Source organism: Chiloscyllium punctatum, chromosome 8 (assembly GCF_047496795.1).
Source record: "Chiloscyllium punctatum isolate Juve2018m chromosome 8, sChiPun1.3, whole genome shotgun sequence".
Taxonomy (NCBI): Eukaryota; Metazoa; Chordata; class Chondrichthyes; order Orectolobiformes; family Hemiscylliidae; genus Chiloscyllium; species Chiloscyllium punctatum.
The window spans coordinates 16,982,323-17,010,045 of record NC_092746.1 but is presented as its reverse complement, the minus strand read 5'-3'; the positions used below and the strand labels follow the sequence as shown (position 1 = coordinate 17,010,045).

At 41.9% G+C, this 27,723-nt stretch overlaps 1 protein-coding gene across 1 annotated transcript in view; it reads left to right on the top strand.

Annotated features, from left to right (window-relative positions):
- Positions 1-27,723, top strand: part of myo10 (myosin X) — a 335,499-nt gene that overhangs the window by 226,378 nt on the left and 81,398 nt on the right. Inside the window, exons 25-28 of the mRNA XM_072575194.1 lie at positions 2,804-3,703; positions 14,640-14,760; positions 24,253-24,496; positions 24,626-24,721. Of these exons, the coding sequence (XP_072431295.1) occupies positions 2,804-3,703; positions 14,640-14,760; positions 24,253-24,496; positions 24,626-24,721 (1,361 nt within the window). The remainder of the gene's footprint in view (positions 1-2,803; positions 3,704-14,639; positions 14,761-24,252; positions 24,497-24,625; positions 24,722-27,723) is intronic.

Here is a 27,723-nt window from a genome sequence, read left to right as displayed (position 1 = left end):
CCGTTCATGTTCATGTATTTAACCAGATTTAGAAATGGTAAAGCATGTGATTTGGAAAAAAAAATAACCTGAAGTGCTGGGGTGGAAGAGGTTCCTGTAACAATAGAATGGCCTCCTTTGTTTCAGAATTGCAACTCTAATATAAGAAAAAGGTTGCAATTAATAATTTATAATTTTCTACTGATGTTAGTATTAATACAAACTAAAAAAATCACAAACTTAGTTGTCAAGCTTTTCAACTGTATGCTTCTGCCTGAATCAATTTTTTCCTGCTTGTAAGCACTACTCAATATATATCTTGTGCTGTGTTTAAAAACAGCTGTAATTAAAGTGGGGTTTCTGTTTGCTTGAGTATTGGTTACTGTCATTGAAATTTTTACTCAATCCATTCATAGGTGAGAGATTCCACTGACTGGGTCAGCCTTTATTCTACATCCCTATATGTCCTTGAAGGTGGTGGTCAGCTGGCAACTTGAAACGTTGCAGTCCATTTGGTTTCAGGGAGCTCACAATGCTGTTGTATTTCCAAACAGTACAATCTGTAATAGAAGCATGCTGGGAAATGGCATTAATCATTAACCATCAAAAATGTGAAGTTATACACAGCAGTACCAACTGGCCTTGATCTGCCCATTACAAGGTGAGAGTGATTGGCCTTGACAACAAGGCAGCATTTGACTGAGGATGTCATCAAGGAGCCCCAGAAAAACTGGAGACAATGAGAATTGGAAATTTCTCCAAGTTATGCTGAGCACAAAGGAAGATGGTTGTGGTTGTTGGAAGTCACTCAGTTCAGCCTTCTAACATATTGCAGGACTTCTTCAGGGTTGTGTCTTAGACCCAACTATTTTCAGACGTTTCATTCCCTTCTTCATAACATCAAGAGTGGTTGTTCACTGATGAATGCACTGTGTTCAATATTTGTGCCACACAATTATCAGCTTCAACATCCTAAGGATTACTATTGACCAGAAATTGAACTGGGCCAACTATATAAATACTCTGTTGAAAGTAACTCATTTTCATTGTGGAATGTCTCACCATTTGCAAAGGAAGTCAAGACTTGATGGAATTCTTGACACTTACCTGAGTGGGAGCATTTCCAACATCACTCAAGAAGTTCAATAACATCCACAGCAAAGCAACCTGCTTGATTGGCACCTCAAGAGTTGACAGTAACCAATACTCAAGCAAACAGAAACCCCACTTTAATTACAGCTGTTTTTAAACACCGCACAAGATATATATTGAGTAGTGCTTACAAGCAGGAAAAAATTGATTCAGGCGAAAGCATACAGTTGAAAAGCTTGACAACTCAACAATTCACCCCTGCACCACACTCACAATGGTAGTGTTGTGTAACATCTACAAGATGCACTGCAATAACTCACCAAGGCTCGGTATTTTCCAAACTTGTGACCTCTACCACTTAGAAAGGCAAGGGCAGCATGCAGACATCACCTGCAAGTTACCCTGCAAGTCATAATTTCATGGTCTATGTGTCGAGAGTGTGGTGCTGGTTTCCAGGATCTGTCGTCCTCACTTTCTCCTCATTGAAATTATGTGGCCATTTTTTCACTGTCTCTAGGTCAAAATCAACGGAACACCCTAACTAACCACACTTATTCCAAACATCTAAGAAGGCAACTTCCCTGGAACAATTAGCTGTGGGCTGTAAATGTTGGTCCAGCCAATTACAGTGGGTGGCACAGTGGTTAGCACTGCTGCCTCACAGCGCCAGAGACCCGGGTTCAATTCCCGCCTCAGGCGACTGACTGTGTGGAGTTTGCACATTCTCCCTGTGTCTGCGTGGGTTTCCTCCGGGTGCTCCGGTTTCCTCCCACAGTCCAAAAATCTTGCATAAAATTTTGTTTGGCCACATTTGGAATATTGCATATGGTTCTGTTTGCCACACTACTAGAAGAATGTGGAGGTAGAGACATGGTTTATCAGAATATTGCCTGGTTTGAAGGGTATTAGCTACGACACTACTAGAAGAATGTGGAGTTGAATTGGCCATGCTAAATTGCCCGTAGTGTTAGGTGCAGGGGTAAACGTAGGGACTGGGTGGGTGTGCTTCGGCAGGTCGGTGTGGACTTGTTGGGCCGAAGGGCCTGTTTCCATACTAAGTAATCTAATCAAAAAGTAATCAAATCTAATCTACCCTCACATCACATGACTAAACTCAGAGAAGTGTTTGCTGCAGTTACTTTGAGATCCTGTGCTGTGAAAAAGATGGGATAATGTCAATGGCTTTGTCAACGTAAGACACAAACTTTCCAAGGCTTCACAGCTCCGGTCTGCATATTCCAGATCTTTACCACTTCTCATCTGCACCCTAGTCTGAGCACGCATTGCCATTATTTTGGTCAAACCTCCACTGGTTTCTTATGCTTTGCTGTGATTTTAAACTCTTGTCTTCAGCTGTGCCTCTATTTCTCTGCAGATGCTTCACTGTCACACATTTGTCTGTTCTAACTATGATCCATTGTACATTCCTGTATTCAATATGTATTGTCATATCTTCAACCTCATTCTGCAGTTCCCAACCCTAAATCACTTTTTGAGGATTACTGATGAAGGGCTCTTGCCCAAAACATCGATTCTCCTGCTCCTTGGATGCTGCTTGACCTGCTGTGCTTTTCCAGCAACACACTCTTGACTCTGATCTCCAATCCTCACTTTCTCCCATAGAAAGAATATGTGATGGAAGATCATGGAATATTTTGAATTCTTATTACTTTGGTGTTTCTGGTTTGTTTAATGAATGTCTTTCATTTTATCTTTCATTTTGCAATTGTAGGCGGAAGAAATCCAGAGGCAACAAGAACAAGCAACCATTCTAGAGGCTCAAACAAAAGCAGTACAGAATGCTCAGCTAGAAAAGCAAGAGAATGGGCAAGTCCAGGAGATTCTGCGTCTTGAGAGAGAAATTGAAGAGCTTCAACGCCAGAAGGAACGCCATGAATCAACACTCACCAAGATGTCCCTTGTACAACTACAGCAACTTCGCGATGAGGAGTTAAAGAGATTGGAGGATGAAGCGTGCAAAGCAGCTCAGGAGTTTTTGGAATCCCTGAACTTTGATGAAATTGATGAATGTGTCCGCAATATTGAACGGACTCTTTCTGTTGACAGCCAAATTACATTATATACCTCAACCGTACCTGATCCTTCCGGAAAGCCTGTCTTCAATTCTGGTCAACCTTACCCTGAAGAAGAGAAAGATGAGGGCTTTGATGCTGATGAGGATGCACTCAAGGACTCACCAAATCCTAGTGAGCACAGCCATTTTGATCAACGGACGAGTGGAATTCGGACAAGTGATGACTCTTCAGAAGAGGACCCTTACATGAATGAAACGATGGCAACTATGATTGCAAGTGATGAGAATCATGTTCTGGCTATCACTGCTTCAGATCCAAAAAGCTACAGAAAACCCACAATCAGTGACTCTACCGACTGCATACCTGAGCAAGCAGATGATGGACAGGAGGACCCTGTTGAGCTCATTCCTCCAGATGAAGAATCTGATTTTGATCAGGACGATTATAAAGATGGAACCACTATATCTGGCAGCAGTGGAGCCTTTTCAAATCCTCGCAGTAGCCAGTGGTCACCAGAGTATCCCTATTATTCTTCTGCAGGAGCCTACAATAGCTCTGGAGAATATAGATTAAGTTCAGAAGGGCCACAGTCATCAGTGAGTAACTTACGTATCCTATTTGATCAATGAATACTATCATATGGTCAGTATGCTAAGGAACCCAATTTTGAAAAAGTCTTGACTGTCACATTCCATTCTCAGTAGTGTTCAGATTTTTTTATCATTTTAGTATGCTCGTGGTTATGATAGTAAGTTGTAGCTCTGCAGCTAATGCATATGATAGCAGTGTGTATACTAGTCAGTGTGACATCCTGAAAATCGTGAAGCAATGTGCAGTGACAGATTGTGGATGGCAGTTGACAATAGAAGAGTAAGCGATTACTGATTTAATCAGAGCTCTATTCAGACAAAGCTCCACTTGGCCTCCAGGATTATATTTCAGAAAACAATATGATGTCTTCTAATGGATGCTTTGGAATTTAAGTTGAGAGTACTTACAAAAAAGCACTGAAATGTTATCATATTTCTGCCAAACTGCCCAAATCCCTAAAACTTGGTTGTCTTGGAATTTCATTAACCTGCTTTAAATATTGCAAGGAGTGATTTGGGCACAAATATATCACCGTGCACATTTGCTACTACATATAATCTTTCATAATATTTGCCTTTGTTATTATTGGATTAGGTTTTTCTTTTGAAGTTGAAAATATAATTAAGTAAGCTTAGGATCAAGTGGAAGTCATTTCAAATTTTCATATCAATCAATGAAATCGTAACTGATCTGCAACCAAACTCTCTCTCAATACTTTAGCAAACAAAAATCTATCAATCTTGGTTATAATTTTTTTTAAATCTAGTATCGATTGACAGCCCAATTGGTTATGTCCATTGAGTCGGCACTAATTTAGTCGGTGGCAGATTGAATCCTATTCCAGGGCATGAAGAAATAATCGAGACTAGTAGTTCAACACAGTGCTAAAGGAGAGCTGCACTTCCTGTCAGAGGGTTGTATTTTAAATTTGATTTAAACCGAGGCCCCTTCTGCTTTCTCAAGTAGACATAATAAAATTGCTATTATGAAGAGGAACTTAGTGTTTCTGCTCAATACGTATTCATCAATCAACACCACAAAAAAAAGATTTGATCATTAGATTAGATTCCCTACAGTGTGGAAACAGGCCTTTCGGCCCAACAAGTCCACACTGACCCTCTGAAGACCAACCCACCCAGACCCATTTCCCTCTGACTAATGCACCTAACACTATGGGCAATTTAGCATGGCCAATTCATCTGACCTGGCCATGCTAAATTGGGAGGAAACCGGAGCACCCAGAGGAAATCCATGCAGACACAGGGAGAATTTGCAAACTCCACACAGTCGCCCAACGCTGGAATTGAACCTGGATCCCTGGTGCTGTGAGGCAGCAGTGCTAACCACTGAGCCACCATCATTGTTGGTGGCAGCAATTTGCCAAGAATACATTTGCTGCTGCATTTCCTTTGTTATAACAGTGATGACCTTCAAAGGCACTGTCTTGATTGTGAGGTCTTCTCAGATGACCAGTTGTCATTAGTTACTGTATAAATGAAAATCTTTTCTTTCTCTTTTAATTAATCTCTCTATTTATCTTAACTAATGCAGTCTAGGTTTCATTCTAGTAAACTTATGGCACACACGCTCTGGTTGGTCGATATCCCACCATCTCTGAGAGCTATGCAGCCCAGAGGATTGGTGAGATCAGATGAGAGCATCTGTTACACTACTTTTGATGGCTCAATAAGCTGATTCTGGAACAACAAAAATTAGGGCTAATATTTCCTTGCTAAGATATGGTTGTCAGAATTGTTCAGAGTGTACCAGGTTACGGTCTAACGAGTGTGCTGTATTGTAGAACAATGATTTTTCAACCTCTCTTAAAACTGTGTACCTGGACCTCTAGGGCTTTTGGGCCTTCATTCACCCATTTGGAAAATGCCATTAAATTTATTTTAGGTTCAAAGTGGATGACTTTACATTTTCTTAAATTAAAATCATTTGTCGCAATTTTGCCCCAGTGCTTAAACTGGAAGCATCAGTTTATAGTTTCACACTTCTGTCTGCATTGCCGTTAATGCTATATATCCGTGTGCCACTGATAATATTGGATCTGCAGCTGTTGACCCCATTATCAGAATCGCTAATGAACGTAGTGAACAGTTGAGATCTTAACTCCATTCTCAAAGATCACCACTAGTCTATTAGAAGTCACTCACCAAATGTCTGCTCAAACTCTAGCTCAGAGTTCAACTTGCAGACATTGTGGCACATTGAGGTTGGGGTGGGGTGCAGTGCAGTGGAAAGAGTTACCTGCACAGTGTGTTTCTGGAGACCATTGGACCTCTAAGGTCAATTCTGTCAAATTTGGCCTGTAGCCAGGTTGAGCAGTCACTGAGATCCAGTGTTTAGCCAGTGCTCTTGTCAAAACGATGTGAGATTCTCACTCCCAATGTGGACAAGGGCACAGATCATAAGACCATAGAAACAGGAGTAGGCTGGTCGATCTCCCGAACCTTCTCTCATTTGATAGGATCATGGCTTATCCACATTGCTCAGATCTATTTTCCTGCTGTTTTCCTGTAACTCTTGATTCCCCAGCTGATCCAGAATTTGTCTGTCTCAGCCTTAAATATGTACAAAGACTCTGCCCCCGACAGCTGTCTGCAGTAAGGAGTACAAAGACTCTTGACATCAGATGATGTCTTCACCTCAGTTTTAAATTGGTGCCCCTTTATTCTGAGAGTATGCCCTCTCGTCCTAGAATGTCCCATGAGGAGAAACCGCCTCTCAGCACATTTGTTTTGGTTTTTTTTCTCTCTCAGCATTTACCCTGTCAAGCCTGTTAAGGTTCTTATATGTTTAATGCAATCACTTTTCATTCTTCTACGTTCCAGTGAGGACAATCACAATTTGTTTAGCCTTAGCTTGTGAGACACTCTTTCAATACCAGGGATTATCTCATGAACTTTCTCTGAACTGCCTCAAAATTATAGCTTTCCTCAAGTTAGGGGAATCAAAACTGCTCCCAGTACTTCAGATGTGGTCTTAACGGATGCCAACATTCCATTAGACTTATGACTTTATTTCCATGGGGATCATTTACTCTGAGGTATTATATTAAAGAACTACAACCATCTTTGTTAGTGCCAGATATGATTCCAACGAGCAGAGAGTTCTCCCACAATTCCTGTTTTTGTTAGAGCCCTTCGATACCACGCTCGGTCAAATATGACCAAGGGCAGTCACTCTGACCTCATTTCTGGAATTCAGTTTTTTTAAATGCATGTTTTAACCAAGACTGTAAAAGGGCCAAGAGCTCAGTAGCCAAGATTTGCCTGATAACACTGATGACACCTTCCATCATTTTAATAATGACAAAACAGCCTAAACCTTTGGGTGGCACAGTGGTTAGTACTGATGCTTCATGGTGCCAGGGACCCAGGTTTGATTCCATCTTTGGGTGACTGTCTGTATGGAGCGTGCACATTCTCCCTGTGACCATGTGGGTTTTCACCAGGTGCTCCCGTTTGCACCCATTGCCTTAAAATGTGCAAGTTAAGTGGTTTGACCGTGCTCAATTGCTCCATAATGTCCACAGATGTGCAAGCTAAGTGGATTAGTCTCAGTAAATTGAGGGTTAGGGGGATCCAATCCATTGAGAGAGATTTTTGAGAGAGTTGGTCCATACTAACTCGATGGGCTGAATGTCTCTATCTGCATTAGGGATTCTGAGATTCTTTGGGTTACTCCGCCAGGCAGTGTTAAGTTAGCCTGATATCAGTCATTAGGAAAATTTTAGAGACATTCTGAAGGAGCAAATAGCAAGACATTTTTAAAAAAAAGCTTAATGCATTCAGAGTCAATGTGGCTTTGTGAAAGAGAAATTCTGTTTGTCAACATTTGCTTGAGTTCTTTGAAAATATAACATGTAGAGTTATTAAAGAGAAAACAATTGATGTGATATATTTGGATTTCCAGAAGGCTTTTGGTAAGGAGTAATATAAAAAACTATGCATAAGATAGGAGCTCAGTGTTGGGGTAATAACAGAGTCATAGAGATGTACAGCACGGAAACAGACCCTTGGGTCCAACCCATCCATGCCAACCAGATATCCCAACCTAATCGAGTCCCTAATCCATTTGCCAGCACTTAGAGGGCCCATATCTCAACCCTTCCTATTCATATACCCGTCCAGATGCTGTTAAATGCTGCAATTGTACCAGCCTCCCCCACTTCCTCGTGTGAAAAATATTGCCCCTCAGGTCCCTTTTAAAATCTCCCCCCTCACGCTATGCTCTTGAGTAGTGAACTTCTCCACCCCAGGGAAAAGACTTTGTCTATTTATCCTATCCATTGCCCCTCATGATTTTATAAACATGTATAAGGTCACCCCTCAGCCTCCGATACTCCAGGTGAAACAGCCCCAGCCTATTCAGCCTCTCCCTGTAGCTCAAATCCTCCAACCCTGGCAACATCCTTGTATATCTAATGTGGGCTATAGAAAGAGCTATGAGCTGATGAGGGTGGAAGAGAGAGTTTGGAAGGGAAATATCTGCTAAGAGAGCAAAAGAATATGGCAGCATAGTGGCTCAGTGGTTTGCACTGCTGCCTTGCAGCACCAGGGACCCAGGTTTGATTCCAACCTCATTGTGTGTGTCTGTGTGGAGTTTGCGCATTCTTCCTGTATCTGGTTGGTTTTTCTCTGGGTGCTCCGGTTTCTTCCCACAGTCCAAAGATATGCAGATTAGATGAATTGATCATGGTAAAGTGCCCACAGTGTTCAAGGATGTGCAGGTTAGGTGCATTAGTCATGGGAAATGTAGAGTAATGGGGAATGGGTCTGGGTGGGATTCTCTTCGGAGGGTCAGTGTGGACTTATTGGGTGAAATGTCCTCTTTCCGTGTCACCGAGTCATAGAGATGTACAGCATGGAAACAGACCCTTCGGTCCAACCCGTCCATGCCGACCTGATATGCCAACCCAATCTAGTCCCACCTGCCAGCACCCGGCCCATATCCCTCCAAACCCTTCCTATTCATATACCCATCCAAATGCCTCTTAAATGTTGCAATTGTACCAGCCTCCACCACTTCCTCTGGCAGCTCATTCCATACACGTACCACCCTCTGCATGAAAAAGTTGTCCCCTAGGTCTCTTTTATATCTTTCCCCCCCTCACTCTAAACCTATGCCCTCTAGTTCTAGACTTCCCGACCCCAAGGAAGAGACTTTGCCTATTTACCCTATCCATGCCCCTCGAAATGGTGACCATATTACAGTAGAGTTCAGGATTCAGCTTGAGAGGAAGAATATTGGGTCCGAAACAACTGTGCTAAACTTGAATAAGGTTAATTATGAAGAAATGAGGGCAGAGCTGGTTGGAGTAGACTAGGAAAAGACTTTAGCAGCAAAAACAAAGGAACAATGGCAGGTGTTAAAGAGAATAGATTGTGGCTCACAACAGTGAGAAAGTGGATTCTAGGAAGAAGATAAGCCAGTTATGGTTAACAATGGAAGTTAGAAATATAATCAAATTGAAAGAGAAAAGAATACAAAGTAGCAAATATTAGTAATAATTCAGAGGATTGAGATTTGTTTTACAAACCAACAAAAGACAGCCAAAAAACAAAGTGGGATAAGATAGAACTTGAGGATAAACTTGCAAATAAAGACCTGAGAGGAAGGGCTTCTTTAAGCAGCTGAAAAGGAAGAGAGTGGCCCTTGGGAGGATGAGAATAGGGAAATAGTAATGGGTAACAAGAAAATGGCAGAGGAGTTGAATAAATACTTTGCACTGATAATGGTAATAATCTTCCAACAATCCTTAGATTCTCAAAGCCCCAGAGAGGATTGGAAAACTGTTAGTGTAAAACCTTTCTTTAAGAAAGGGAAATAGACTTTTTAAAAAAATCACATTACTGTAGGCCAGTTAGTTTAATATCTATTATTGGAAAAACATTAAGAGCCTATTAAAAAGGATGTAATTGCAAAGACTAGAAAACCATAATACGATCAAGCAGAGTCAGCATTGCTTCACGAAGGGGAAATCATACCTGACAAGTTTCTTAGAATTCTTTGGGGTGGGAACAAGCAGGATAATAATGGGGACGGTTTGGATGTAACATAATTACATTCTCAGAAGGCATTTGAAAAGGAGACACACATGAGGCTATTTAATATGATAAGAGCAAATGGCGTTGAAGGTAACATATAAGCATGGATAGAGAAATGGATAGTAAATAAGCATTGGTAGAGCTGGGATAAGGGGAGCATTTACAGGATGGCAGTCTGAGACCGGTGAAGTGCCACAGGGGTCAGTTGTCTGGCCACAATTATTGACAATATACGTAGATGATTTGGATGAGGAAAGTGAACGTACTATAGCTAAGTTTGCAGATGACGCAAACAAACCAGACATACTTGGCAACTGTGGCAAAGCTCCTTCGCGTTCAGACAAAGCAGGTCCTCCCAGGCGATCCATGCAAATCTCGCAGTCTGACCAAGACTCCAAGTAGTCTGTGGCTAGGCCCAGGTGCCTACACGAGTGTTTCCAAACACCTTTATGGAGATAAGACTTAGACTTTAAGATCTGATGCTTTTCTTACCAATTAGTGTTCTTTGATTTCTGCTGTTGGTTACAAAACCAGAATTAAAAAAAAAACAAAGATGGCACCAGAGAATTGTGACTTTGTACAGGTTTTACTGTACTCATGTATTCCTAAACATGAGTACACTTGATTTTAAAATATAATTCCAATTCTGGATGGGATGGCATGGGCTGGGAATGAAATCAAGATAACTACAGGTTAAGCAAATGGATACAAACTTGGCACATGGAATACATTATGGGGAAAATGGAAAGAAGAGAAGCTGAATATTAATTAAATGGAGAAAGGCTGTAGAAAACTACAGCACATGGTAATTTACCAGTTCTCTTGCATAAATCACAAAATTTACATGTCTGGACAGCAGGTAATAGCGAATACAAATGGGGTTTTTAGTTCAAGGGAGTGGAGTTTTAAAAGTAGGGAGGTTTTGCTAAAGCTATGCAACACATTTGTAGAGTCATACAGATGTACAGCATGGAAACAGACCCTTCGGTCCAACCCGTCCATGCCGACCAGAGATCCCAACCCGATCTAGTCCCACCTGCCGGCACCTGGCCCATATCCCTCCAAACCCTTCCAATTCATATCGCCATCCAAATGCCTCTTAAATGTTGCAATTGTACCAGCCTCCACCACTTCCTCTGGCAGCTCATTCCATACACGTACCACCCTCTGCGTGAAAAAGTTGCCCCTTAGGTCCCTTTTATATCTTTCCCCTCTCACCCTAAACCTATGTCCTCTAGTTCTGGACTCCCTGACCCCAGGGAAAAGACTTTGTCTATTTATCCTATCCATGCCCCTCATAATTTTGTAAACCTCTGTAACGTCACCCTTCAGCCTCCAACGTTTCAGGGAAAACAGCCCCAACCTGTTCAGCCTCTCCCTATAGCTCAAATCCTCCAACCCTGGCAACATCCTTGTAAATCTTTTCTGAACCCTTTCAAGTTTCACATGATCCTTCCGTTAGGAAGGAGACCAGAATTGCACGCAATATTCCAAAAGTGGTCTAATCAACATCCTGTACAGCCACAATATGACGTCCCAACTCCTGTACTCAATACTCTGACCAATAAAAGAAAGCATACCAAATGCCGCTTTCACTATCCTATCTACCTGCGACTCCACTTTCAAAGACAACAGCTGGATTATTGTGAACAGCTTTGGCCCCCATATCTAACTAAATATATAATGACATTAATGGCCATCTAATAAAGGTTTGTTTGGTTCACTAGTGTGTTCAAGACTAGGGTGGACATATTTTTTTTTAAATCAGTAAGTTTATGGAACAAATCAAGGGTTATGAAACTAAGGTAGGAAAATGGAGTTGAGCATTATCAGATCAACCATGATGTTCTTGAATGATGGATCCAGTCCAATGGGCTGAATGGCCTATTTTAGCTCCTGTGTCTGATGGTCAAATGTATTGGCATAGGTTGCTCATTGAAGGAAGGCAGAGTGTCAAGATTGGGTGTCTTTTTCGAAGTGTAAAAATGTCACTAGTGGAGTGCCACATAGACAGGTTCTGAGGCCTCAATGTTTTACTATCTGTTTCATTGATTTAGAGGGGGAGACCAAGTGTAATGCCCATATATTTACTGATAACACAAAAATACATGAAATAAGGAATCTACAAGGGGATGTTGACCGAATGGAGAAGAAGCCTGGCAGATGGAGTTGAAAGTAGGACAAAGTGTGGTCATGTGCTTTGATAGGAAGAACCAAAGGGTGTATTATTTAAATGCTGAGAGACTCCAAAACAGTGAAGCATAGTGGGATCTGGGTATCTTTGTGATTTAAACATAAGAAATTAAGGTACAGCAAGTAATTAAGAGGGTAGAAAGAATTTTGGCCCTTGTTACATCATGGGTTTGTATTTTAAAAGTGGTAAAATGTTGTTCCAACTGGGTAAGGTGTTGTTGAGGCTGCACCTTGAGTGCTGTGTTTGGTTTAGCTCCCCCTATTTATCAAAGCAAATGTTTGCTTTGGAGGAAGCACTTCAAAGACATTCATTTGGCTGATTCCTGGGATGAAGGAGTTAACTTAGAAAGTAGGACTAAACTTAGTAAGTAGGTTAGAAGAGGAAGAATAAGTTGTCTTATTGAAACTGAGATTCTGATGGGGAATGTTAGGGTGCACCTTGAGAAGATCTTTCCACCAGTGGGTGAATCTTGAACTAGGAGACCAACTTTTAAACCCATAAAAATATCAATTGAAAGAGAGGCCCTTTCGCCCATTGGATCGCCAAAACTAAGGTTGTAAGGTTTCCTGCCTCTACCACACTCTCAGGCAATGCATTCCAGACACCAACCACCCTATGGGTGAAAATTTATTTAAACTAAGTTCTCCACTTAAACCTCCTGCCTTTCACCTTCAAAAGTGCTGCTTTGTTATTGATCATTTGACAAAGGGGAATGGCTACTTCCTATTTACTTTGCCCATTTACTATTTACCTTATGGGCGGCACGGTGGCACAGTGGTTAGGACTGCTGCCTCACAGCACCAGAGACCCACGTTCAATTCCCGCCTCAAGTAACTATGTAAACTCCACACAGACATTCTCCCCGTGTCTGCGTGGGTTTCCTCCGGGTGCTTCGGTTTCCTCCCGCAGTCCAAAGATGTGCAGGTCAGGTGAATTGGCCATGCTAAATTGCCCGTAGTGTTGGGTGAAGGGGTAAATGTCGGGGAATGGGTCTGGGTGGGTTGCTCTTTGGAAGGTTGGTGTGGACTTGTTGGGCCGAAGGGCCTGTTTCCACACTGAAAGTAATCTAATCTAATCCATGCCCCTCAGATTTACTTTGACCTTTTCTGTTCCAAAGAAAACAATCCCAGCTTATCTAGCCACACTTCATAGCTGAAGCACACCTTCCAAGGCCAACATCCTGGTGAATCTCCTCTGAACACTCTCCAAAGCAGTCATATCTTTCATATAATGCAGTGACCAAAACTGCTCTAGCTATAGTTTAACCAATATTCTGTACAACTCCAACATGACTCCCCCTCCTTCTTTAATCTTGCCCTCAACTGATATGGGCGCCATTGTGATTCGCACTGCTCCCTGTCAGTGCAAGGAACCTGGATTCAGTTCCGCTCTTGGGCGATTGTCTGTTTGGAGCTTTCACATTCTCCCTGTGTCTGTGTGGGTTTTCTCCAGGTGCTCCAGTTTTCTCCCTCCAAAGATGCACAGGTTAGGTGGATTGGCCATGGGAAATGCCAATTGGGATAGGGTCGGGGTGTGCGTCGGGATGGGATGCTGTTCAAAGGGTCAGTGTGGACTCGATGGGCCTAATGGCCACCTTCCACATTGTTAGGATTCTATGATGAAGGTAAGTATCCCACACGCCACATTAACTATGTTACTAAACTGCCTTGTCACTTTCTGGGCTTTGTGGACAAGCACCCTCTGTTCCTCAGAGCCTTCTAATGTCCCACCATTCATTGATTACTCCCTTGTCTTGTTACATCTTTCAAAGTGTCAACTTCTAAACTGTCACTTATCAGGATTAAGGTTCATCTGCCACTGATGTTTTTAATCCTCCTCTAACCTAAGATCTCTTCCTGACTGACAATAACGTGAAATAAAATGTGAAAATATCCACTTTCACAGAATTAATAGAAACTTAGGTTACAGAATAGGAAGATGGTCACTTAAAACAAAATGAGAAGAAATTTCCTGGACAGTAATGAACATCTGGAATTCTGTATCCCAGAGAATTGTGGAGGTTAGATCACTGGAAGTATTTAAAGAGGAGATCGATAGATTCTTGAAATATTGGAGTTGAGTGCTGTGAGGCCTTCTAGGTTTCTGTTAGTTTTATGGGATTAAGGTACTCTCTTAAAATTATGGTTAATAATTATTTGTGTTTATTTATACTTTTATTTTCTCAGTAGTTGAGTATAACCGTTTTGTCAGTGTCAGATTCTGCATTCAGGCACTGAATAGAAGATGTGGAATTGGAGATCACCTTGAGGTCAGCTTGGAAATATTTAAACACTTAAAATGTACCCAAAATATATAATCAGTGTATTACCTTGATAAAGAAAGGTGATGGAAGATTGAATTGTACAAACACATGTTATACACATTGCTCTGGTAGTTTTGTATTCACGACCTGTACTAGACCAGCAGTGGTTCACTTTGAGCAGAGCAGCTTTGGTGGTTCTTGACAAGGGTTAGTGTAACAGAGTCAGACTTCCATCCCAGCTAATTGAAATATCATGTCATGCCAAGCCGACCACAGTGAGGCATCCCTGTGCTGCACTAGCCTGGTTTCAAATGCATCTTCTTAGTATTGTCTTCAAAATACTTTTATTCGTACATATTCGTTTTTAATATAAAAAGCTTTTGTCATTATTATCTAACATTAAAAATCAATTTTCCTTACTACAGTTTGAAGAGAGTGATGATGATTTGGATTCAAGATTTGATACCAACGAGCTGGCCTACCGCAGAGACTCCATTTACAGCTGTGTCAGTCTGCCATATTTTCACAGTTTCCTGTTTATGAAAGGTAAGATGGAATTTGTCAATAAGGTAAGTAAGAGTTATTGCATCAGCCTTAAAAAATATCTGATTATCTGTTTTCATCATTCTCAAGGGACTGCAAACTGAAGTATTATATTTAAGCATGGCTTAATCAAGGATTCAAGCCCTACTTACCCTTGAGTGCACAAATCCTGATTCTAGCTCCATCTAGAGTTCAATGTCGAGCTAGACTTGTCTCCCTTGCCACTGCTTCCCTGGTTGATCAAAAATCCATCTGCCTTCAATCTGAATTTACTCAGTAGCCCAGCTTCCAATGCTCTTTGAGGAGGAAAATGTCAAAGATATACAAATATCAAGAAGAAGAAATTCCTCCCCGCTTCCATCTTAAATGAAAGACGTCATATTTTTAAGCTTTGCCTGCATGTCCTAGATCTGTCCACCAGGAGAGAAGTCTGCCAGCTACTACTGTGTCAGATTCCTTTAGAATCAGTAAAGCCACAAAAATTGTTACAACAGAGAAGAAGACCATCTGCTCCGATTATATCTGTGCATGTTCTCTGCAGGAGCAATTTATCCAGTTCCATTCCCCTTGGCCTTACATATTCTTCTTCTTTCAGATGACAATCTAAATGTCATTTGAATGCCTCAATTGAGCCTGCCTCCATCACGCTGCCAGAACATTCTAGATCCTAACCAGCGGCTATGTGAAAGAGGTTCATCCTCCAGTGTGCTTTCTTGTTCTCAATCCTTCTCCCAATAGAAACCATTCCTCCCTAGCAAACTTTCTGGACCTGTCATGATTTTGAGTGCCTGTATAAGCCTGCCTTCTCCATGCCTCATTTTCTCTGATTTATCTACATTACTATAATTCCTCAATCCAGAGTCATTCTCATGAACCTTTTCTTCCCTCGTATAGAGTCATGAAGTCCTACAGCACAGACGCGGCCCTTCTGGCCAAACTGGTCCATACCGACCAAAATATCCATCCACGCTAACACCGTTTCCCTATACTTGGCCCATATCCTTCTCAACCTTTCCTATGCATGTATTTATCCATATGCCTTATAAATGTTGCTAATGTACCCGCCTCAACCACTTCCACTGGCAGCTCATTCGTTACGCGTACCACTCTCTGCATAAAAAAAAACAAAGTTGCCCTTCAGGTTTCCTTCTTGGTCACTTCATCAAGTGAGGCATGATCTCCCATGTACAAAGCCATGTTGACTACTCCTAATCAGATCTTGTCTTTCTAAATACACGTGTATCTTATCCTCAGAATCTTCTCAAGTAACTTACCTTCCACAGATGTTAGGCTAACTGGCCTATAGTTCTGTGGGATCATGTTAAAATAATGACTGAAATCGCTGAGTAATGAAAATAGCCTCTGTATTCAGCAATCACAGCACAATGTTCAAGGCAGCAATAGAATCCGGAAATGCAATTCTTACATAAATTAAAATCTCACTGCTATAGAGTTATTTTTTTTATCTGTAGTACTCAAAGGCTTCAAGGGCTTCTGTCCTGGGAGACAGGAGATGGGTTAAAACATGCTAAGTGCTGGCTGTTCCTTCTGATGGGATGTCTGTCTGGTCTGCGTGTGTCAACCCTTGTGTCTTTTAAACTAGTAAATGTTAGTAAAAATACTATGCTCGAAATAAGTTAGAAATCGTAATTCAAAGTTTGGGAGAAGATTTGTAGCTCGGATGCTCGTTGTTGTGGTTCTGTTCGCCGAGTTGGGAATTTGTCTTGCAAACGTTTCGTCCCCTGTCTAGATGACATCCTCAGTGCTTGGGAGCCTCCTGTGAAGCGCTTCTGTGCTGTTTCCTCCGGTATTTATAGTGGCTTGTTTCTGCCGCTTCCGGTTGTCAGTTCCAGCTGTCCGCTGTAGTGGCCGGTATATTGGGTCCAGGTCGATGTGTTTGTTGATAGAATCTGTGGATGAGTGCCATGCCTCTAGGAATTCCCTGGCTGTTCTCTGTTTGGCTTGCCCTATAATAGTAGTGTTGTCCCAATTGAACTCATGTTGCTTGTCATCTGCGTGTGTGGCTACTAAGGATAGCTGGTCGTGTCGTTTCATGGCTAGTTGGTGTTCGTGTATACGAATCGTTATCTGTCTTCCTGTTTGTCCTATGTAGTGTTTTGTGCAGTCCTTGCATGGGATTTTGTACACTACATTGGTTTTGCTTATGTTGGGTATCGGGTCCTTCATTCTGGTGAGTTGTTGTCTGAGAGTGGCTGTTGGTTTGTGTGCTGTTATGAGTCCTAGTGGTCGCAGTCGTCTGGCTGTCAGTTCAGAAATGCTCCTGATGTATGGTAGTGTGGCTAGTCCTTTGGGTTGTGGCATGTCCTCGTTCCGTTAGAAATCGTAATGAAAGAATAAACGATATTAAACTGATTACTGCAGCTGTGTGCTGAGACTTACTTACTACTTTTTCAATATGAGTTTCATTCATTCATGCAATTTCATCACATCAGTTGTATGACACTTTGATCTTTTACCATAAATTCTGTGTCCTCTGATCCTGCCCCACTAGTTACCTGATGAAGGAGCAGCACTCTAAAAGCTTGTACTGCCAAGTAAACCTGTTGGAGTATAATCTGGTGTTGTGTGACTTTTAACTTTGTCTGCCCCAGTCCAACACCAGCACCTCCACACCACAGAAACATTCATGGCATTGAAGAATTTAAATATGCATTTGTGGTTTCAAGGCAAGCAAGGCTACGGGCCAGGTGCTGAAAACTGTGATTAGAATAATTCGGTGGTTGTTCTTGACCAGCATGGACACAGTAAACGAAAGAGCTTTCTTCTGTGTCATAGATTTCAATTTCAATGACACTGACACTTTGGTCAGCTTCCACTCTAGGTTCAGGAGCAGGTGTAAGCTATTTAACCTATAACTGATATTCAGTTGATCTGATAATCCTCAACACCACTTTCCTGCCATTTCCCCATAATCTTTAATTCCTTGACTGATTAAAAATCTGTCTTATCTCAGCCATAAATATAGTTATCAACCCAGTCTCTGCAGCTCTCTGTGCTAAAGAATTCACAGATTCACTACTCTGTGGGGAAAGCAATTCCTCCTCTCCTCTGTTTAACCAGGCAACCCTTTGATTTGCAGTTATGTCATCTGATCCTGGATATTCCTACAAGGGGAAACATCGATTCCACATCTACTCTGTCAAGTCCCCCAGGAATCTTGTATGTAGGCCCTAATCAAACAGACCTCATAATAAGGCCAACTGAGTTTTGTTTCATTTAACTAGTCCAAGTACATGTTTAAACATGTTACTTAACAATTTTTCATAGTTATGTTGTGGAATTTCACTTGTTATGCATTTTAATGCATTACTTTTGTCATTCTGGTATCAGGTTAAACTACTGTTGTAAGTTACATGGGGAGAAATAAACAAATCCTCACCAGTCATCTCATTAATCACTCCAGGTTTCAGCTCTTGGGTCTCACTGCTTTCAGTTCCCTCTGTCAGTCCACTTTTTTAATATGTAAAAGACCATATAGCATCTCTTGCTTCAAGGCACTGAGGTCTCACAAGCCAGGAAGCTTTGGATGTATTTTCTCTCCTTTTGATCCGCATAAGAATATACCGTGATTGAACCCAAACTAAAAAGAGGGCATGAGATAGCTTTGGCAAATAGAGTTAAGGAGAATCCAAAGGTTTTTCCAAAAACATTAAGGACAAAAGGGTAACTGGGGAGAGAATTCGGCCCCTCAAAGATGAGCAAGGCAGCCTTTGTGTGGAGCCACAGGAGATGGGGCACATACTAGATGAGTTTTTTGCATTGGTATTTACTGTGTGAAAAGGACATGGAAGATATAGAATGTGGGGAAACAGATGGTGACACCTTGAAAATGTTCATATTACAGAGGAGGAAATGTTGAAAGTCTCGAAATGCATAAAAGTAGATAAATCCCAGGACCTGATCAGGTGTACCCTAGAACTCTGTGGGAAGCTAGGGAAGTGATTGCTGGGCCTCTTACTGAGACATTTATAGCGTAGATAGTCACAGGTAAGGTGCTGGAAGACTGGAGGTTGGCTAATGTGGTGCCACTGTTTAAGAAAGCTGGTAAGGACAAACCAGGGAACTATAGACCAGTGAGCCTGACCTCGGTGGTGGGCAAGTTGTTGGAGGGAATCCTGAGGAACAGGATGTACATGTATTTGGAAAGGCAAGGATAGATTTGGGATAGTCAACATGGCTTTGTATATGGGAAATCATGTATCACAAACTTGATTGAGTTTTCTGAAGAAGTAACAAAGAGGATTGATTAGGGCAGAGCAGTAGATGTGATCTATATGGACTTCAGTAAGGCGTTCGACAAGGTTCTCCATGGGAGACTGATTAACAAGGTTAGATCTCATGGAATACAAGGAGAGCTAGCCATTTGGATACAGAACTGGCTCAAAGGTAGAAGACAGAGGGTGGGGGTGGTTTTTCAGACTGGAGGCCTGTGACCAGTGGAGTGCCACAAGGATTGGTGCTGGGTCCTCTACTTTTCATCATTTTTATAAATGATTTGGATATGAGGATAAGAGATATAGTTAGTAAGTTTGCTGATGACACAATAATTGGAAGTGTATTGGACAGCGAAGAAGGTTACCTCTGATTACAACGGGATCTTGTTCAGATGGGCCAATGGGCTGCGAGGTGGCAGATGGAGTTTAATTTAGATAAATGCGAGGTGCTGCATTTTGGGAGAGCAAATCATAGCAGGACTTATACACTTAATGGTCCTAGGGAGTGTTGCTGAACAAAGAGACCTTGGAGTGCAGGTTCATATCTTTTTGAAAGTGGAGTCGCAGCTAGATAGGAGAGTGAAGAAGGTTTTTGGTATGCTTTCCTTTATTGATTACAGTACTGAGTAGAGGAGTTGGGAGGTCATGTTGCAGCTGTACAGGACATTGGTTAGGCCACTGTTAGAATATCGCATGCAATTCTGGTCTCCTTCCTATCGAAAAGCTGTTGTTTAACTTGAAAGGGTTCAGAAAAGATTTACAAGGCTGTTGAGAGGGTTGGAGGATTTGAGCTATAGGGAGAGGCTGAATAGACGAGGGCTGTTTTCCCTGGAGCGTCGGAGACTGAAGGGTGACCTGATAGAGATTTAGAAAATCATGAGGGGCATGGATAGGGTTAATGGGCTAAGTCTTTACCCTGGAGAGGGGGAGTCCAGACCTAGAGGGCATAGATTTAGGGTGAGAGGAGAAAGATATGAAAGGGACATAAGAGGCAACTTTTTCATTCAGAAGGTGGTGCGTGTATGGAATGAGCTACCAGTGGAAGTGGTGGAGGCTGGTACAATTGCAACATTTAAGAGGCATCTGAATGCGTATATGAATAGGAAGGGTTTGGAGGGATATGGGCCAGTTGCTGGTAGGTGGGACTAGATTGGGTTGGGATATCTGGTTGGCATGGACAAGTTGGACAGGAGGGTCTGTTTCCGTGCTGTACATCTCTATGACTCTATCTTTAAAGGCAACGTATTGTAAATATGGCAACATTGAAAGTACAAACAAATAGTTCTATTATAGAGTCATAGGAACATAGAAAATAGGTGCAGGAGTTTGTCATTCAGCCTGTACCACCGTTCAATAAAATCATGGCTGATTATGCAATTTCAGTATCCCACTCACACATTCTCACCATTCAGCTGCAATAAGCCATATCCAACTCCCTCTTTAATATATCTAATGAACTGGCCGCAACACTTCCTATGGTAGAGAATTCCACAGGTTCGCAACTCTGAGTGGAGAAATTCTTCCTTAGCTCAGTCCTGAATGGCTTACCCCCTATTCTTGGACTGTGTTCCCTTGTTCTTGACTTCAAGACTGACCAGCCCCAACAGGATTTTATCTGTTTCTCGGAGATCCCTCCCCTCATTCTTCTGAATTCCAGCGAATACAAGCCCAGTCAAACCAAAATTTCTTCATTTGACACGCCTGCTATTCCAGGAATTAGCCTGGTGAACCTTTGCTCAACATCCTCAATAGCAAGAATGACCTTCCTCAGCCTAGGAGACCAAATCTGCACATGATACTCAAGGTGTGGTCTCACCAAGGCCATATATAACTGCAGCTAGCCCATTCCACTCATACACTCAAGTCCTCTCACTGTGAAGGCCAGCTTTCCTCACCAACTGGTGCACCTGCAGGTTCAGCAACTGTTTCACCATGGCACCCAGGTCTCGTTGCATCTCACCTTTTCCCAACCAGTCACCATTCGGATAACAGGAGAAAGTGAGGCCTACAGGTGCTGAGATCAAAGTTGGGAGTGTGGTGGTGGAAAAGCACAGCCATGGAGCAGATGCTTATCTCCAGCGTCTGCAGTCCTCCCATTTCCCTCATTGATTTCAACCCTAATGCCAAGCCTTTTCCAAGGATGCTTACCCTGAAGAAGTTCTCCTCCCATTCCTGATGAAGGGCTTATGCCTGAAACATCGATTCTTCTGCTCCTCTGATGCTGCCTGGCCTGCAGTGCTTTTTCAGCACCAGTCTCTCGACCCACATTCAGATAATAATCTGCTTTCCTGTTTTTGCCTCCCAAATGAATAACCTCACATTTATCCACGTTCAATTGCATTCGCCAAGTATTTGGCACTCAGACAGCATGTCCAAGTCACCGTGCAATCTCTGTGTATCCTCCTCACAACACATTGCCACTGAGCTCAGAGTCATTTGTATATTTAGAGATATTGCATTCAATTTCTTTATCCAAATTGTTATGTATATTGTGAACAACTAAGGTCCCAGTACTGAACCCTGCATCACCCCACCTGTCACTGTCTGTCACTCTGAAAATGTCCTGTTTATTCCAACTTTCTGCTTCCTGTCTGCCAACCAGTTCCCTGTCCACATCAATACATTACTTCAGATGCTCTGGTTTCCTCCCACAGTCCAAAGCTGTGCAGGTTAGGTGAATTGGCAACGGTAAATTGCCCGTAGTGTTTAGGGATGTGTAGATTAGGTGCATTAGTGGGCAGCACAGTGGCTCAGTGGTTAGCACTGCTGCCTTACAGCACCAGGGACCCAGGTTCAATTCCAGCCTCTGGCAACTGTCTGTGTGGAGTTTGCACATTCTCCCCGTGTCTGTGTGGGTTTCCTCCAGGTGCCCTGGTTTCCTCCCACAGTCCAAAGTTGTGCAGGTTAGGTGAATTGGCCATGCTAAATTGCCCATAGTGTTAAGTGGATTAGTCAGAGGGTAAATACAGGGGGGGTGGTTTCTCTTCAGAGGGTCATTGTGAACTTGTTGGGCCGAAGGGCCTGTTTCCACACTGTAAGTAATCTAATCTAGTCAGGGGAAATATAGGGTAGGGGAATGGGTCTGGGTGGATTACTCTTTGGAGGGTCGGTGTGGACTTATCGGGCCAAAGGCCCGTTTCCATACTGTAGGGAATCTATGACATAGACCTCGAAGTTGTCCCTCGGATCCTTTTAAAACTTTCTCCTCTCACATTAACATTAAGCCTTCTAGTTTTGAATTTCCCTATCCTAGGGAAAAGATTTTTGCTGTTTGCCTTTTCTATGCCCCTCATGATTTTTTAAACTTCTATAAAGTCAGCTCTCAACCTTCTATGCATGGGATAATGCTTGCAACCTCTGACCGTACCCATTTCCCACAAGATTAATCATAGCGGTTGTGAAAAATAGTATATTCTGATTCATTCACAAATGGCATGTCTTAGCTTTAAATTGGAGGATGATAGATATAGGACAGTTGTCAGAGGTAGTTTCTTTACTCAGTAGGGCATGGAACACACTGCAACTGTAGTAGTTTCACCAATGTACTTTAATGGTCATTGGATAGACATATGGACAAGAATGGGCTAGTGTATGTTAGATGGGCTTTAGATTGGTTCCACAGGTCAATGCAACATCGAGGGGCGAAGGGCATATACTTTGCTGTAATATTTTATGTTCTAAGTAAAATCAATTAAGAGTAAGTCTCATATTAAATTATTTTGTTTCTACAAATGAGTTTTCTAATCTTACACTTTTTGCTTTGTGCTGCTGATGATCTGCAATCAATTAAAAGTGCAATAGGCTCAGAGCAGTTAGTATTGATATCTCCTTTGACTCTGGGGGAAGTGCCTTGCCACCACTTAATATCTCTCCATAACATTAAAGCCCAGACTGGCAATATATATAACAGTTAGGAAATAATGGTGTTATCCCAAGTACATCCATCATTCAAAACAACTTCCAAAACATCTTTCTTTACACATGCTGCATAAAGGGGATAATCAGCTAATTCGTAGAATTACAAAGTGCAACCGTTTACCGGTGACATAAATGTTTGACATTGAGACATCACTGAGTAGGAATGGAAAACAATGCTGCATAGCTGATGGGTGCAAGTATGACTATGGCTGATGATCCAACTGAATACCTTGTTCCCCACTTTCTCCCATATTCTTTGTTCCTTCTAAGCCTCAGAACTATATATGTCTCCTTGAAGGCATTCAATGTTTTGGTCTCAAACTCTTCCTTTGGCAGAGAATTCCACAGACTCCACTCCTCGGGGGTAGAGAGATTTCTCTTCATTGGTGCTACAACTTCTACTTTATGGGATTATTGTGATCAAAAGTTTGTACTCTTGATGATTTCAATGTGAGGAATTGCATGTGGAATATTTAAGATCTGAAATATTTAAGAGTTTAATTGCACTAAATCACATTCACCGTTACCCCTGTACTGACTGTTCTATATTGGCTCCCAGATCTAGCAATAGTTCAATTTGTTGTGGTTCTGTTCGCCGAGCTGGGAATTTGTCTTGCCAGATTTGTCTTGCAAGACAAATTCCCAGCTCGGTGAACAGAACCACAACAACGAGCACCCGAGCTACAAATCTTCTCCCAAACTTTGAATAGTTCAATTTTTCCATCTCAATCTTACCTACAAATATCTCCCTGGCCTCACTCCATCCATATCTCTCTGTTTGTCAACAACAACTTTCTGAGATGTCTGTTCCTTCAATTTTGGCCTCTTACACATTCCTGTTTTTTTTCCCCCCATCATTATTAGTAGTTCTTTTAGCAGACTATGTTCTGTAGTTCCCTTTGTGAAACTGTCCTTGTCTTTTAAGAGTATCTTTTCAAGATGCTGCTTAAAGTCTACCTCTTTGACCAAACGTTTGATTTCCTGTTCTAATTTCTTCTTATGAGATTTAACATCAAATGTGAAGCACTTCTTTAACGTAGCAAAACATCTTGTTTTACATAAACATTGTTGTTCACACTAAAATGACACAAACATAGTATCATACAGTATGGAAGAGACCCTTTGGTGCATGGAAACTGCGCTGACAAAATCAACACAAGTCCTACTTTCCAGCACTTTCCCCATAGTCTTAAATATTATGAGATAGTTTGAAATGTATTCAAATTAACTATTCTTCTTGAGAAGTTAAACGTTTTTGTTCAAGTTTAATATTTTCTGTTCCATGGATTTGGGTTAGCACCTTGGCAAAGATCATCAAGACGTTAATGCACTTGTTTCGCAGGAGGCCTGATGAATACATGGAAACGCCGTTGGTGTGTTTTAAAGGATGAAACTTTCATGTGGTTCCGTTCAAAACAAGAAGCCTTGAAGCTAGGTTGGTTGTTCAAGAAAGGCGGTGGCACATCAACCTTATCAAGACGCAACTGGAAAAGACGTTGGTTCGTTCTGAGAGAGAGCAAATTAATGTACTTTGAGAATGACAGCGAAGAAAGGTTAAAAGGAACCATTGATATTAAATCTGCAAGGTAATGGTCACTTTAAAGGTGCCATGCTTTCTAGCTGTTGTAACAATGTACAATAACTCACCTTGTGTGTCCTGTGCTCCTGCAAACGAACATGTGAAAAGAATATTGTGGTTCTGTTTTCATTATTAGGGAGATTATCGATGACACTGGCAAGGAGAATGGTATTAGTATAGCATTAGAAGATCGCATCTTCTACCTTACTGCAGAGACAGCGGAAGATGCCAGGTAATTGTTCTGTTGTTAGATTTGAGTAAAATTGATTAAATATGTTTTTTATTCATGTGCAATATGTGAGTATTATTGGCAAAGACCATGTTTATCCTTAATTGCTCTTGGTAAGGTGGTGAGTAAGTGTTTTCTTGACATGCTACATTCTATGCTGTTCATGCCTACGTTGATGTAAAAGGAAGGGTTTCCAGGATTTTGATACAGTGATAGTGAAGGCATAATTCCAAGTGAATACACTTTGGTTTAACTTGGTGAAGCAAAGGAGAATGAGGAGACAATTGATATAAGTATGAACACTGTCTGAACGGCCAAGAAGCATTATCCCCACCAAGTCCTGTTTTCTCAACTTTCAAATGGCCACTATTCCAGGGAGAACAAATACATGCTGAAGCACTTATTTAAATAAAAAAAAGGTAGCACTGGTAACATTGTTCACTTGTGTCCAAAGATCTGCAAGTTTAAAATTGGCCTGTTCAGTTCAATGAAGACTTACAGCAGAACTCAGTGTTGCTGTGTAGATGTCATGCTTGCATCTAGGGACAGCCGCTCACGACAAGAAGTGACAACCATGAGAAAATTGGATTGGTATTTTGAGGAAATTATGCTGCCAACCATACGGATTAAGTAGTGGAGTGAAACTGATTGGATTGCTCTGCATATGCTGTCCATGCTGACCAGATATCCCAACCTAATCGAGTCCCACCTGCCAGCATCTGGCCCATGTCCCTCCGAACCCTTCCTATTCATATACCCATCCAGGTGCCTTTTAAATCTTGCAGTTGTACTTGCCTCCATCACTTCCTCTGGCATCTCATTCCATACATGTACCACCCTCTGCGTGAAAACGTTGCCCCTTAGGTCTCTTTTATATCTTTCCTCTATCACCCTAAACCTATGCCCTCTAGTTATTTATCCTCTATTTATCCTATCCATGCTCTTCTATAAACCTCTGAGGTCACCCCTCAGCAGTCGACGCTCCAGGGAAAATAGCCCCAGCCTGTTCAGCCTCTCCCTATAGCTGAAATCCTCCAATCCTGGCAACATCCTTTTAAATCTTTTCTGAACTCTTTCAAGTTTCATAACATCTTTCCAATAGGAAGGAGACCAGAATTGCACGCAATATTCCAACAGTGGATTAACCCATGTCCTGTACAGCCACAGCATGACCTCCTCAACAGCATTATTTTAAAAAATGTAACACACCATGCCAAGTTAGTGTGTGACATGGAGGGAAGTTTGTATTCCCATGCATCTGCTGCCCATGTTCTCTGAGATTGAAAAATTCTTTAAAGGGAGCTTTGGCAAGTTTCTACAGTGCAACGTGCAGATTTAGCTGCCATTATTAATATTGTTGGAGCAAGTGAATATCTAAGATAATGGAAGGGATTCTCCTTCAATCAATGTAATTACAAAGTAGAATTGAAGGCTCAGTAGTCTTTTTTTATCGTTTCATGTTGCTTAAGAATGTCCTGTTGTCTATATTTTCTATTCCACTAAACAGAGTGACCACACAGTACTTGAAAAATTTAAGTCTATTTACAAATAATAAAAACAGAGTCTGAATTGTTTGTCCAGACTCTTCCTTGAACCAGATGGTTTCTAGTTCTCACTCTTGTTTTATGGCAAGCAAGACTATGAATAATTTAATGTCTGTTATTTCTTAGTGAATCTTGCAGGCAGTTTACTTCAAATATATATAACATACAAGGAATATCTCCTTTTCACTAGATTAGATTCCCCACAGTGTGGAAACAGGCCCTTCGGCCCAACCAGTTCACACCGACCTTCTGAAGAGTAACCCACCCTGACCCATTTCCCTCTGACTAATGCACCTAACACTCTGGGCAATTTAGCTTGGCCAATTCACCTGACCTGCACATCTTTGGACGGTGGGAGGAAACCCACGCAGACACAGGGAGAATGTGCAAACTCCATACAGATAGTCACCCGAGGCTGGAATCGAACCTGGGATCCTGGTGCCATGCGGCAGCAGTGCTAACCACTGAGCCACTAGGATGAGAAGATTGCTCCATATATTCCTACTCATTGTTCATGCAGTGGTATTAAAAGCTTGTCAAAATCGCCAGCTCTCACATTAAGGTCCAGTGTTAAAATTAGTAAAGACATAGCCACTGGTGTGATAAGCATGCGCTGGGTATATGCAGAGTGACAGATTGTGATGTCACAGATTCCAAGCTAATGTAACCCTTTCCCATTGTAATGAAGGTCTGGGTCGACTATTGAAGGCTTTAATTTTGAGCCATTCTGAACGAGGGTCACTGGACCTGAATTGTTTACTCTGATTTCCCTCTACCACTGCTGCCAAACCTACTGAGTTTCTCCAGCAATTTCTGATTGCCAGCATCCACAGTTCATTTAGAGTCATAGAGTCATAGAGATGTAAAGCATGGAAACAGTCCCTTGGGTCAACCTGTCCATGCTGACTAGATATCCCAACCCAATCTAGTCCTACCAACCAGCACCCGGCCCATATCCCTCCAAACCCTTCCTATTCATATACCCATCCAAATGCCTCTTAACTGCTGCAATTGTACCAGCCTCCACCACATCCTCTGGCAGCTCATTCCATACATGTACGACTCTCTGCATGAAAAAGTTGCCCCTTAGGTCTCTTTTATATTTTTCCCTCTCACCCTAAACCTGGACTCCCCGACCCCAGGGAAAAGTCTTTGTCTATTTATCCTATCCATGCCCCTCATAATTTTGTAAACCTCTATAAGGTCACCCCTCAGCCTCCGATGCTCCAGGGAAAACAGCCCCAGCCTGTTCAGCCTCGCCCTATAGCTCAAATCTTCCAACCCTGGCAACATCCTTGTAAATCTTTTCTGAACCCTTTCAAGTTTCACAACATCTTTTCGATAGGAAGGAGACCAGAATTGCACGCAATATTCCAACAGTGGCCTAACCAATGTCCTGTACAGCCGCAAAATGACATCCCAACTACTGTACTCAATACTCTGACCAATAAAGGAAAGCAT